This window comes from Ciona intestinalis, chromosome 6, assembly GCF_000224145.3.
Source record: "Ciona intestinalis chromosome 6, KH, whole genome shotgun sequence".
Taxonomy (NCBI): Eukaryota; Metazoa; Chordata; class Ascidiacea; order Phlebobranchia; family Cionidae; genus Ciona; species Ciona intestinalis.
Window position 1 is genome coordinate 84,194 of NC_020171.2, and position 14,234 is coordinate 98,427.

At 34.8% G+C, this 14,234-nt stretch overlaps 1 protein-coding gene across 1 annotated transcript in view; it reads left to right on the forward strand.

Annotated features, from left to right (window-relative positions):
- Window positions 1-3,783: 3,783 nt before the first annotated feature.
- The window catches only part of LOC108949539 (gamma-aminobutyric acid type B receptor subunit 2-like), a 10,538-nt gene continuing 87 nt past the window's right edge, over window positions 3,784-14,234 (forward strand). Inside the window, exons 1-8 of the mRNA XM_026834852.1 lie at window positions 3,784-4,384; window positions 4,815-4,973; window positions 8,248-8,385; window positions 9,109-9,279; window positions 9,675-9,791; window positions 12,231-12,296; window positions 13,574-13,744; window positions 14,082-14,228. Coding sequence (XP_026690653.1) covers window positions 4,292-4,384; window positions 4,815-4,973; window positions 8,248-8,385; window positions 9,109-9,279; window positions 9,675-9,791; window positions 12,231-12,296; window positions 13,574-13,744; window positions 14,082-14,228 — 1,062 coding nt within the window. The 5' untranslated portion in view covers window positions 3,784-4,291. The remainder of the gene's footprint in view (window positions 4,385-4,814; window positions 4,974-8,247; window positions 8,386-9,108; window positions 9,280-9,674; window positions 9,792-12,230; window positions 12,297-13,573; window positions 13,745-14,081; window positions 14,229-14,234) is intronic.

A 14,234-nucleotide genomic window follows, 5' to 3' on the forward strand; every position in this document is an offset into this window, starting at 1 on the left:
CTTACCAGAGTACTGTACTTTGTAATGGCATTTGTCTGTACTTAAGAGTGTGCCCTGTTATATTGGCCCTTGGCTTCAGACACCAAAAACGCTATCTTTGTATTAACGAATATTTGTTGATCAATACGAACTGACATTATTCTGATGTTAACTGAATCAAATTCCTTCTACCAAAATACGTGTTTTCTTTATTGTGCTTTTCTTCATAAAAAAAGAAACATTTTTTTCTTCATAACATAATTTTGGAATCGAAATACTGTTATATATTAGTATAATTATTATTGTATTCTTTGTGCAATCAGATTATATCTTTAAATCAAAGTAAGTAACAAATGTTAGGTTTCGTGTCAACAATGAGATTGTTATATATCGGAATACATAAGTACACCATGCCCCAGTGGTCGGCGTGTAAAAGTATAACCAGAGGGTGCCGGATTTGAGACCCGGTGCTGCTACCATTGAGACCATGTTTCTTATTCAGTAAGACACTTGCATATAAATAGCTTTATGCCCTACGTACAGCAAAACAATCGTTATAATACGGGTGTTATTCATACATCCCATGCCAGCTTACGAGTAACTGGATGTATGTTACTTTGTGAGTGATTATTTTTTGTGTACATGAAACAGAACATTAGTGTTATAAGGACCGTCTTTGCCCCGCCACGCCAGGATTAGGAAATGCGCTTCATTTATTTCGATTGTAATAAGACAACGTCTTTATTATGTACATTATCTTCTTTATTTAGTTCACCTGCTTGTAAAACGAGTGTCCTTACATGGCACTTAAAATTCATTACTTTAACACAAAATTGTATTTGTTGTACAAGTGGCAATTTATCGCATGTGTCATTTATAGTAATTTTACGTAAAATGGGATACCGCTAGCACCTATGACCCAGATTTTCTAATTTTGTTCTGAACAATTTACAACGCCTTTTTATAGCTTCACAACTACGGTTTATAGTTCTGTAATTGTTCTTTGTTTCCTAGCCAATTAGGCGTGAAAATAGAACAAAAACATGTTCCATCTTACCCCACCCTATTATACAGAATCATACCGTATCCTTGGGGCTCTAAACAAGCGTGGGTAACTGTTAAAAACGAAATTTAAAATATAGAATAAAAGTTTTTTTAATACGGTATCCATCTTACCCCACAGTACCATACTACCAATTGTTTGGTCCAATCATTCTTTAGCCGTGCGCTCATTTTACAAGGAAACAAATGCGTTGTACTAGATTAAGAAATCTTTTGATCCACTTGGCAGACATGTTTTCCAGAATGAAATGCCATGGAATTAGATAATGCGGATCGAATCGTAAAAAAAGCAATTCCCGGCAGGATCCGATTAATTTGTTTATGTACACCGCCCGACGTTTCTTAGCGTCTCCCGCTTAGGGAATTAATTGCAAGCCATCAATAGGTCAAATCTGTCTCGGCCAATTGACACAAGATTACCGTTGCGCTAAGATCGGATGCGACAAAGGACCATCCGTGATGAGAATAAATTACTGTTGCGTGCTATGCGTCGAAACGTAACCACACGGCGAGTTTTCAGCAGTTTTTGCAACACGCAGCCTTAAAAGAAAGTTTCGTGTAAAGGTTCAGGTTATCTGTCTTAATTTAAACAACTTAGATGCAAAAAAGTGGTTTCGTTTGATTTATTTTTAAATTCCAGTACCTAACAGTAGCCCGTTTAAGTTTTAGCTGTATCTAATATGTGTATACGGTGTATATGAGTTATATGGTTTGCAGAACAACAGTTAGGTTACTACATCAGCATTTTAAAAATGTAATGTTTTAGTAATAATTTTGTTTTATGGATTATTGCTATTTGTTTAGTCCTGTTGTGGGAACTTATTATATTTACCGGCATAAAGGTGTACTGTTTGTATAGTTCTGTCGGGTAAGATAAGACAGCTTTTAGCACATAATATACAAACATCTTGATCGTGTTTTAAACAATTAACAACAGTCTATGGGAGTCGTGAGGATACGATTTTATAATTCTATGAATGTTCTTTGTTTACTATCAAATGGAACGAGGAAATAGAATGAAAAGTTGTCCCGTCTTCCCCTACCTTATACTATGCAACAGGGATTGTTTGTAGTCACAAATATGTCAATTACATTAGCTATTTGAGTCGCATATAGTATATAGGGTTGGGAAATACGGGACGTCTTTTCGTTCTATTTTCTCGTCCTATTTGGTAGTTAACAAAGAACATTCAAAGAATTATTAAACCGTATCTTCACGACTCACATATCGAAATGTTGTCTACATACATTTGTGGGTTGACGTCTTTTAAGGTCACGCCGTTTTATCTTATCTCTTATTTACGTAAAGGCGCGTTTCCAGAAGCGCATTTCAAAGTGCACGTATCTCTTTTTTGTTGTTCTTTAAATCTAGGAACTAAAATATTGATTATGACGTCACAATCCTTGCCGTTGTCTTCTAGCATAGTTGAAATTTATTTTCGGTAAAAGCAAACGAAACATTGCTCGCCAATTGCTGTACATGTATGCAGAATAGCAATTACATTTGGTTTTTAACAGTATATTTTGGATACTGTTTATATACAAAAGAAATTTTTGCATATTAAACTTAAACTGTTGCAAAAAGGTTTTAGATAATAAAAGGCAGGAGACAGTGTTTAAGTTTACGCTAAACTAGCGTTAAAGAACATATAGAGAAAAATAAGATAAATATTAAATACGAATAAGACAGAACGAGGCAAAATAAAATAAGAGTAGGATGGGGGAAGATGGGACACATTTTTATTCTATTTCTTGTCCCAATTGGTAAACAAAAAAACATGATACCGTTGTTTATTGTTTAAAACACTATCAGGATATTTGTGTATTATGTGTTAACGGTGTCCCATTTTACCCCACACTACTACAGCATTATAGAGAAGAAATTAGAAAAACCCAGTTCAAACTTAGAATATCAATACATTATTTATCCCGTCATGTAACTAAGACGCGAATTAAGAGTATAATCGATTTATTTTAAACATGAGCATCGGTATAGTCTTTATTAATACCCCAAAAATTTACAAAATTTAAAATACAAAATTATAACCTAGATTCCAGTAGATTGTACTTATAACGAAAGCTATATTAGGCGGGTGGGGTGAGATGGGAATTTTTTTATATATTTTACTTAAAAGGTATATTAAAAAAGTAAAATTTACTAAATTATATAACTGTAACTTACCGACTCTAAAAGAGCGTTGTTAAATGTTAAAACACGTTTAGGAAATTTGGGAATTAGGGGCAAACGCTATCCCATCTTACCCCACAGTGCTATATATTCTTTTCGAAAGTATGAGGTTTTGGAAATGGCTGCTTTTAACTAATTCTCATTTGATCTCAGTATAAGGCGCGCATGAATTATGTATATTATATTCCCAAGCTGCCGGAAACGGGTTTGTTTTCTTGAAATTATTACTCGGCCTAGTTCAGGGCAAAGTAAATGCATACGGGCATGTCAGATTGGCATAGTCTAGACAATGTATTGGATTTATGTCAATTTGAAGCAAGNGAAAGACATTTCGTAACCGAAAGAATTTAGATGATATAACCCAAATAGAATTAATTTGTTTTCCCGTTAGCGGGTGGCTCCATAATTTTGTCGGCATTGTGTAGTACTGTGGGGTAAGATTAAATTTTGTTTGCACCTAACTTCTATATTTCTATATTTTATAATTTTGTTTTTATATTGAATTTATTTTACTAATGTGCAATTTAAAATTCTCTTAGTTTTATATTTTATTTTCAGACAATGTTTATTCTGTAAAAATGGTTAAATTCTTTTGTAAAAAACTGGTGATTCTTTTAAGCATTTTTCGAACCGCTTTTCCGCATAATGAAGACTATAAACTATTGAGTGCCGATTCAGAAACCTTACCGGCGCATTCTGATCGACGTACATTAAATTTTAAAGCCGATGGAGCTGTGGTTTTAGCGCCCAAACCAAAATTCACGCTTCAAACTGCTTCGGCTAATACTACGCGACAAGGCATACACTTCAACGGCGTCGCTATTGGTACGTCGCTGCTAATTAAGCAAAAGACAAGGCTCACTGAAGCAAGTCCTAAAGTGTTACGAAGGCATCCATAACAAAACATCGACCATAGAAAGCCCTCCCAAAAGGACGCGCCGGCACAGCGCTAGGAAAAGACAAATCACATTTTTTCCACCTACGCCCTCAGAACCACAGACGCGGATTTTTTGCAAAAATAACAGACTCAAGGGTACTCAGATCGAATATCACCCACAACCTATGAGAGGAGACAATGTAGATCAGATAACGCCAAAGAAATCGCTCTGGGTTGCAGTATTTCTGCCCTTTCCCTCGGAATGGAGTTACAGCAATGTAAGAGAACCTGTTCTGTTAAATTATTAATCTTTTTATAACAACAGATACACGCACACAAATGGATACAGATATACGAGATGTATTAAACCACATATATACACACGTTGGTTATTACCAACCTATATATTTGTATTACCACGTATATATCGATTCAAAGTGTTTACTTTATTACCTAAAGCAAACTAATAATGCCACCAGCAATGTAATACTATATGATATGTATTCAGCATAACCATTCATCTTGGTTGTGTGGGGTAAAATGGGACATTTTATCTCTATATTGTTCCATTCAATACTCGTAACCTCACGACTTTAAAAAAAAGGTATAAATTGTTTAAAGCATGATTAGGAAATGTGGGATTTAGGTGCTAAAAAAATCCCATTTTACCCCACAGTAATATACTATTACAAAACTGTATTTTCACAGACCAATACTTCGAAAGAAAATTTCGACCAAAACTACGATTTGGGTGAAGACAGTTTAATGTCGATTTGGAATGGGATAATTCGTTCTTACACCGATGTTAACAGCGATATAAACCTACTGGAAGATTACGACTTCTGCTTGGAAGCCGTCCATACACCCGTGAGTATAGATGTACAGTTATAGTGTGGAAACGATATCACAATTTAAAAATGGGTAAAAATCACGGCCTACTATAGAGGTATGGTAAAAATACTAAAATTGACCTAAGCCGTAGTTTATTGGTTGGCGCGCCTGTCTCTTTTTAGCTCAGGACTTTTATTTGAATGAATGTATTTACTTTATCCTCGCGTAGCCGGAAAACGAGAGTCGTTATTACACAGGTGTTCTGTTTCATACACCTCGTGCCAGCGTACGAGTTACCGCATGTATGTTACTTTGTGGGTGATTATATTGGGCGGGGATTTTTCGTTTTTTTTTTATGTATATGGCTTATTTGGACAACTCATTAGTGACCACTGGTTGGAGGAATTGCCTTTAAGTGTCTTGACCAAGGACACATTTACTGCTGCAAATGTGAGCATATGTGTTCTTGAGAAAGACACGACAATTTTGTTTCAATCCAGATTTCCGTTACAGGTTGTCTTAATTGTCTGCCTTACACTACAAATAAAAAAATAAAAATATTCACCCACAAAATAACATACATGGTAACTCGTAAGCGAGCACAAGGTGTAATAAACAGAACACCTGTGTTATAACGACTGTCGTTGCGTTTCACGCGACATAAAGCAAGTTACATTCTAATGTGGCAAAAGGGCATTTATTATGTTAGAAATATTAACAAAATCCACAACAAGCTTACAAAATGCGAAAAATTGGTTTAAGTATTTCTTTACACAAAATCCTTTTTATTTATCCTTTCAAAACAGTAAATATAAGATTATTTTATTTAAACATCGAAAAGCAAACAACCAACAACAAAATTTCAGTTCATTGTTCCGAATTTATAAGTTTAAATCAACAAGCATAAATGTCAAACTGCTTTAAGAATTGATTGAAAACAACGGTCGGCAATTCGCTTTCATGGCAATCGTAGTAAACCGCTTTATTTTTATTAATTGTTCAGATAAAAAGCTATTTCGGTATTGCATGAGTGCCCGAAACGTTACTAATAGTAAACCATTAGAGTATAAGTAAATAGATGTTAAACACGCATTGTGTTTAGTTCCAACGAATCGAATTATGCAGAAAGAGAGCTTCTTTCGCTTATGAAAGAATGAATGAATTAATATAACTTACTTTATCCTCGCGTAGCCGGAAAATGACAGCCGTTATATTACAGGTGTTCTGTTTCATACACTTCGTGTCATCTTATGAGTTACCATGTATGGTACTTTGTGTGTATATTTTTTTCTTTTTTATGTATAGCTGATAATTTGGACAAACCATTAGTGACCACTTTTTTTCTGTCCTATATTACTATTTACCGAAATGTAAATCGTGGGACACTAAAAGAGCTTTGGTATTTGTTTAAAACACGATTAGGAATATGAGATTAATTGCTAACAGTATCCCATCTTACCCCACAGTACTATGTTTTACTTATAAAACTTTTTCTTAAAATATATTTCGTAACCATCTGGGCATGGAAAAAAGAAAATTACGGGTTACGTTAGGTCAACTGTGAAAAAATAGTGACATATCACGCAATTAATATTTATATGTCACGCACTTAATATTTATATACGCCGGAAGAGACACGCGCTAAAAACTGCCTATTGGGAACAGGTCGATAAATTAACACTGCTGTATTGATCTAAGAACTGGTAATAATTGGCACGGCATAATATCCTATAGTGCAGCATAGGAATTTCAAGGTATTTTTCGTCGATTAATTGTCTACTGGCGTGTAGCTTATTTTGTTTATTTGTTTTAAAGATCTGGTCAGAAGCACCGACAATGTTTTGTTGTTGTACTGTGGGGTAAGATGGGACACCTTTAAACAATTAAAAACGGTCTATGGGAGTCGTAAGGATACAGTTTTATGATTCCTTAAATGTTCTTTGTTCACCACCAAATAGGACAAAAAAGGGAATGAAAACATGTCCTATTTTACCCCGCCCGACTATATTTAAAAACTTGTCTGATGTAAAACAAACGTGGTAACTTTATATAACATGAAACTTAGGGTATTTCGTCAAATACGATAACAATGAGACTTTTTTAATTAGCAGTATAGATGACAGTAATTAATCCTGCTATGGATAAAGCTAAATACACAGTAAATATAAATCGAGTCGAACTAACAGTATACGAACAAGTGATAACGGTTTTACTCTTTGAATGTTCTTTGTTTACTACCAAATGGGACGAACAAATAGATTGAAAATGTGTCTCATCTTCCCCCACCCTACTATAGTAGGTAGGGGTCGGATGGTCTATACGTTTTAATTCTATGTTTTTGTCCCATTTGGTAATCAACAAACACAAAAATTATAGCATTACGTAACCGTATCCTCACGACTCGTATAAAAAAGCGTTGTTAATGTTAAAATGAGATTACAGAATATGGAAAATTATTTTCTAACGGGATTCATCTTACCCCCACACTATCTTCTTTAGAGAGTAAAACAAATATAATTGAAAACTTTTTTCGTTCAAACTTTAAATTTGGTACTTAATTCATTCTATTCAATTATAAATCTCCTTTAATAAAGTTTAAATTGGTAGGAATAAAACAAGTCTAAAGTACACATTAAAATGTGTGTATTCTTTACGCACGCTTTTATTTTTATTAGAAATTTAACTTGATAATAATTAAACATAAATGGCTCGTTTGTCTGCTAGGTGTAGCGACCACGCTGATTTTTTTACAAATAAATGTAAATATGTTTTTAACCGTAAGCGTGTTTTAAAAACGTTGCATTTTGGTTATATATCCTGTCTTTTCGTTAAAAATACATTTAAATGAATGAATGTAACTTACTTTATCCTCACTTAGCCGGAAAACGACAGTCGTTATCACACGGGTTTAACACCTCGTGCCAGCTTACGAGTTACCATGTATGTTACTTTGTGGGTGATTATTTTTTGGGGATTTTTTTATTTATTTTTATTTATTTTTATTTATGGCTGATAGTTTGGACAACCCATTAGTGACCACTGGGTTGGAGCAATTGCCATTAAGTGTCTTGCACATATGCCTACAATGGTAGCAACGTTGAGCGTTGAACCCATAACCTCTTGGTTACAGGCAGGCGCGCTAACCACTATACCATAGCGCCGGACAAATCTTTGCCCGAAATCTTTGCTACCGTAATCAAAGTGAAAAATAGTGTTATTAATATTACCACTATTATGTTATTTACGTTAAAAATATTCATATTTGATAAATAGAGTGATTTAAATATGGGAATAACTGTTACACTTTTAGTGTAATACGGCAAGCGGCATTCGTAGCCTTTTCACCCAAATGAAGCGTCGTCCAGAGACCTTGGCGATGATTGGTCCGTCCTGTAACCACGTGACTAGGGCTCTTGCACAAACGGCACGCTGGTGGAATTTAATCCAGGTGTTTTATTATTTCATGTTTTACTATTGTCAGTTTCAAAAAACAGTTCTTCGGAGTAAGATGGGATACCGTTAACGCATAATATTTCACATTTCTTTACTGTGTTTTGAACAATTAACAGCACTGATTTAAAGTCGTGGTAATACGGGTATATAATTCTATAATTTTTTTAAATGGGACGATACACGACTATAAATATGGTGTATTTTGTGCTAACGGTACCCATCTTACCCCACAGTACTATATACATTTTTTGTAGCTTTACGCACGTTTACTAACGATTTAAAAATGCTGTAACACATATAACTTATTTACCATACAACCTCCTCAAATTTGGAGGTTTGGAAATGCATGGCAGGATATACCAAAATATACAAGCACGCGCCTACTGCGTTGTTATTGTTGGTATGAACGACTGTTGGCAATTCCCTATACCGATAATATAAATATATACATCATATTGCTGATTTAGGCGCGCTTTTTTGAACATTTGGACTACCCATAAGATACCACGTAACTGAGCTATATTGGCAATTGCTGTTAAAAGCCTTGTCAAAGGACACACGCACGCCCACAACGTTGACAGTATTAAGCCTTTAACCCGGCAACCTATGGTCATACGATACTCACATATATGATACACGAATGAACTTAAAGACCATTCTATCGTTTTGATTAGTTTTCAAAATCGATTATTCTTACAAGGGGTATCATATTTTTTAGATGTCGTTTAGTGTCAATGACGTTGCATTGTCTAACCGTGACCTGTACCCTACATTCACTCGTACTATACCAAGCCTAAGGGCCCAGTTCATTGCTGTTGTGTCAGTACTGCAACATTATAATTGGTCCGTGGTGGACGTTATACACTCCAATTCACCAAGCGGATTCGAGGTATTTGTATAAACAGGTCTATTATACCATCCTTAATTTTTAGATTTGTCCATTTTTATTAAAAAAGAATGAATAAAAATATGCCAGAAGATCCATTTCAGTCTTTTAATATACTGTAGGGGAAGATGGGACACCTTTAGCATATAATATCTATATATCCTGATTGTGTTTTAAACAATTCACAATAGAGCTGTGAAGATACAGTTTTAAAATCTTTGATTTTTTCTTGGCTACTATCAAATAGGGCAAGAAAATAGAATGAAAAGTTGTCCCATCTTTCCCCACCCTACTATATGCCCGACAGAAGCAACATATAAACATATATAAAATACCATAATTTATTTTTTACGTGCTCATTATAAATCGGATTTTTATATCTTTACCTTATCTAACAGAACTTCAATAGTTTTCTTGAGGTGGTGGCGAGCACAGGGATTTCAATCGGTACCTCAACACCATATCACCCATACAATGCTGGCGTTTTAAAGGGAAACGGCCTTGACCGTTTAAATGTGAGCAATACATTGTTGTATTGATATTATGCCTGTTTTTTTTGTGAAGGTATATATATATATAGTAAGTTGGGGGAAGACGGGACACCTTTGGCATATAATATCCAAACATCCTGATCGTGTTATAAACAATTAACAACAGTCTATGGGAGTCGTAAGGATACAGTTTTATGATTCCTTAAATGTTCTTTGTTTACAACCAAATAGGACAAAAAAGGATTGAAAACATGTCCTATCTTACCCCGCCCGACTATATTTAAAAACTTGTCTGATGTAAAAAACATACTGGGTAACTTTATATAACATGAAACTTAGGGTATTTCGTCAAATACGATAACAATGAGACTTTTTTAATTAGCAGTATAGACGGCAATAATTAAACACGGTAAGGATAAAGACTAAATACACAGTAAATATAAATCGAGTCTAACTAATAGTATACGGACAAGTAATGTACTCATCGTTTAGTTCTATTTGATTAAAATACTGATAACAATATCGGTAAATATGTCAAATTCAGGACTAGACTTACGATTATGTGATTTTTTTCTGTTAATTTTGTTTATGCTGCTATATTGCGTACGAGAGACGATTAAACTATATAAAGGGTATATAGGGATAAGCTCTTAATATCGTCATGTATTGATTCTGGATAAAGCAAAATCCTGGCAGACACCGCGGTTTCTAATATATGATCAAAACATAAACACGTATGTTACTTTTCTGTGGAAATTGGTATAAGTATTATTGCTATAATAAGTATAGTAGGATGGGGGGAGATGGGACACCTTTTTATCTTATTTTCTCGTGTATTTTGGTAGTAAACAAAGAACATTCAAGGAATTATAAAACCTTGTCCTCGTGACTTTCATAGACCGTTGTTAATTGTTTAAAACACGATCAGGATATTTATATATTTTGTGCTAACGGTGTCCCATCTTTCCCACCCCAATATTTATAGTTATGTGGGGTAAGATGGGATATTGTTAACCTATACTCCCATATTTCCTGATCGTGTTTTGAGCAATTAACAGAACTATTCAAAAGTCACCGAACTATACGGTTTCATAACTGTAAATATGATTTTGTTTACTACTAAGTGGTACGATTAATGAGAATGAAAACATGTTCCGTCTTACTACACCAATATGCTTTAGCCATTGATAAATAATACATTGTCTAAAATACAAGTTATGCGATGTACACGGCCTACTTTGATAGAGATATCTCTAGTTTTACCAAGTCTCATTTACCTAACGGATTTAGACGAGCGTATCTGCTACACTAAGACTTATGTCAATACGAAAATAAATTATTTACATTCCATCAATCAAAATTTCCACGCAACAAAATCGACAGATCGAATATGCTGTTCGTACACATTGTACTAATATATTGTGACTTTTATGAAATCATATTAAAAAGAATTGATTAAAAGCGCAAAAATCAGTTAAATTATCGTTTCAGTTATAATTAAATAGACACTCCAAATGTGTAATATAACAGTCTATTGGTTTAACAGACATACGCTTTGGAAAAATTAAATGAATGTAAGACAGTTAAAGGTACTAACCTATTGTATACGTCAGTGTGGCTATATGCATGACACACAAGCGAAAAAAGTTGTGCGGTTTAGAATATATAGTAGGGTGGGGTAATATGGGACACCTTTTCTTTCTTTTTTCCTTGTCTCATTTGGTAGTGAACAAAGAACATTTAAAGAATTATAAAACTGTATCCTCACGACTCCCAGAAACCGTAGGTAATTGTTTAAAACACGATCGGGAAATTTGGATATTATGCTTAAGGTGTCCCGTCTCCCCACCCTAAGACTCAGTGCGCGGTTCAAATTATTTAATTAAGACAAAACAAACATCCGTGTTGCGGTGTTCCGCTTGTGGAGCAAACTAATGCATAATTTAAGCATAATTACGTATAGCTCCTTGTATAGTTAACTTATCGTGGCGTTCAATAGCATTTCTTATCTCTTCTGCAGTTATTTTGCCCCTTGAGGCAGATTGAAAAAAATAAATTCTATAATTCATTTTTAACTGGCAATAATTTGTTTTCTGTTAAGCGGTTATATAGTTCTGTATGGTAAGATGGGGACCCCGTTAGCACGTATTGTCTAAATATTCTGATCGTGTTTTACACAATTAACAACGGTCTACCGGAGTCGTGAAGATAACAATTTTACAATTCTTTGAATGTTCTTTGTGTACTACCAAATGGGATATAGACACGGCCTGCAAAAAGAGTCGGCATTCGTAAAGTAACGGCCCATAAGAAAAAAGTTGACTGTAATGATGCCTGTCTCTAAACGTGCCACACTTTCATGCTTATTTATCTATCATTAATCTATCTACACAACAATTCATTGACATATGTACCAATACTTGGTATAAAAAAAACTAATTATGTGAATATTTATTTGAACAGGAGACAAGAAACAACGTGAAGATATTCCTCGGGGCAAGCAAAGATGCGTTTGACATGTTTTGCCAGGTAAGCAATAGAAAATTCATTGAATAAATAAACGTAACTTATTATCTTCTCGTGGCGGGGCAATATCAACAGTATTAACACGACTAAATTTATTTATGCAAGCAGTTTGGAGTTTCGGTTGCTTTGCAAAACTTCTTACTTTCTGTCCTAATTTATTTGTGAATTGTTAAGCATTGCAAAGTTGTTGCTCCATACAAAACTTATTGTACAGTAGGGTGGGGGAAGATGGGACACTTTTTAGCTCTATTTTCTCGTCCCATTTAATAGTAAACGAAGAACATTCAAAGCATTATAAAACTATATCCTCACGTCTTCCATAGACCACCGTTAGTTGTTTTAAACACAATCAGGATACTTAGATATTATGTGCTAAAGGTGTCCCATCTTTCCCCACCCTACTATATGTTTTAAAAATATGCCAGAACCTTTGCATTACGTAGAGAAACGACAACTTTGGTTTACAAAACGATTACAAATATATAGTAGGGTGGGGAAAGATGGGACACCACTAGCACATAACATAAAAATATCCTGATCGTGTTTTAATTTAAAGGATTACCAACGGTCTATGGAAGTCATGAAGATACGGTTTTATTCTTAAGATATTCTTTGTTTGCTACCAAATGAGACTGGAAATAGTAATTAAAACGTGTCCCATCTTTACGCCACTATATATGGGTTTCATTGACTATATAATTTAATGTTGCCAGCCCCGCATTTTTTACCGATACTTTAATGTTAAAAGGTATGGGGCACTATTAAGGTGTCCTAATTATCGATTGCCCAAATTTCTCAAGCGTGATAAAAATGACTTGAAAGCTATTAGTCATGCTATTGGTTGTATTGAAATATTAATGACCACGCCGATTATTATTGAAGGTATTAGAAGCGTGGCGGTTTAGTTGGGCGCCGTGGTTCAGCGGTTAAAACGCTCAGTTATAGGTTACGGGTTCGAGGCTCAGTGTTCTCACCGTTTTTGTCGTAAGTGTGTCGTTGGGCAGTTGCTCCAACCCTAAGGTAAATTACGATTTGTCTGAATAGTCCACCATAATAAAACGTATTACCGTTTATAAAGATACATATATGGTAACTCATAGACGGGCACGAGGTGTATCATACAGACATTCGTGTTATAACGAGTGTCGTTGCATGTACATGGTGACTCGTAAGTGGGCACAAGGATAATAAAACACAGCGTGTTATAACTACTACCGTTGCCCCCGCGACGCGAGAATAAAGCAGTTCTATTCATTCATTAGCTGATTACTTTATTTTAGATTTTCCTTCATTATCCAAACCTCAAAGCCAGTCGAAAAGTGTGGATATTAACTGGGTACGTAAGTGACCATTGGTGGAAACAAAGTGTTCAAAATTGTTCGTCGGATGACGTAAGAAGTGCGATTCAAGGACATTTCCTTGTCGACGCTCGAAGCGCGAATAATATGAAGGTATGTGGTAATATAGCCTATTCAATACATTGAGTGTAATATAATACAGAGGTGTAATTAAGCTTACGTAACGGCGATCTGGTAGTTTCTTGCTAAAATTCAGCACACATACATATATAGTAGGGTGGGGAAGACGGAACACCTTTGGCACATAATATACAAATATCTTAAGCGCATGTTAAACAATTAACAACAATCCATGTGAGTCGTGGAAACACGGTTTATAATTCTTTGAACTACTTTGTTTACTATCAAATGGGAAGTAAAACTAAAATAAAAAGGTGTTTCCGACTATAAATATTATACGTTTAAACACTAACTAACTTATTTTTCGTAGAATAAGACCGCAACACAAGATTTCAGTAACGAACGAACCACAGTAACGTCGTCGCTTACATCTTATGCATATGATGCTGTATTGTCCGTAGCAACTGCTCTGGATGAAACGATAAAGGTATTATGTGTAATCTTTATACCAGAGTTCGTATAT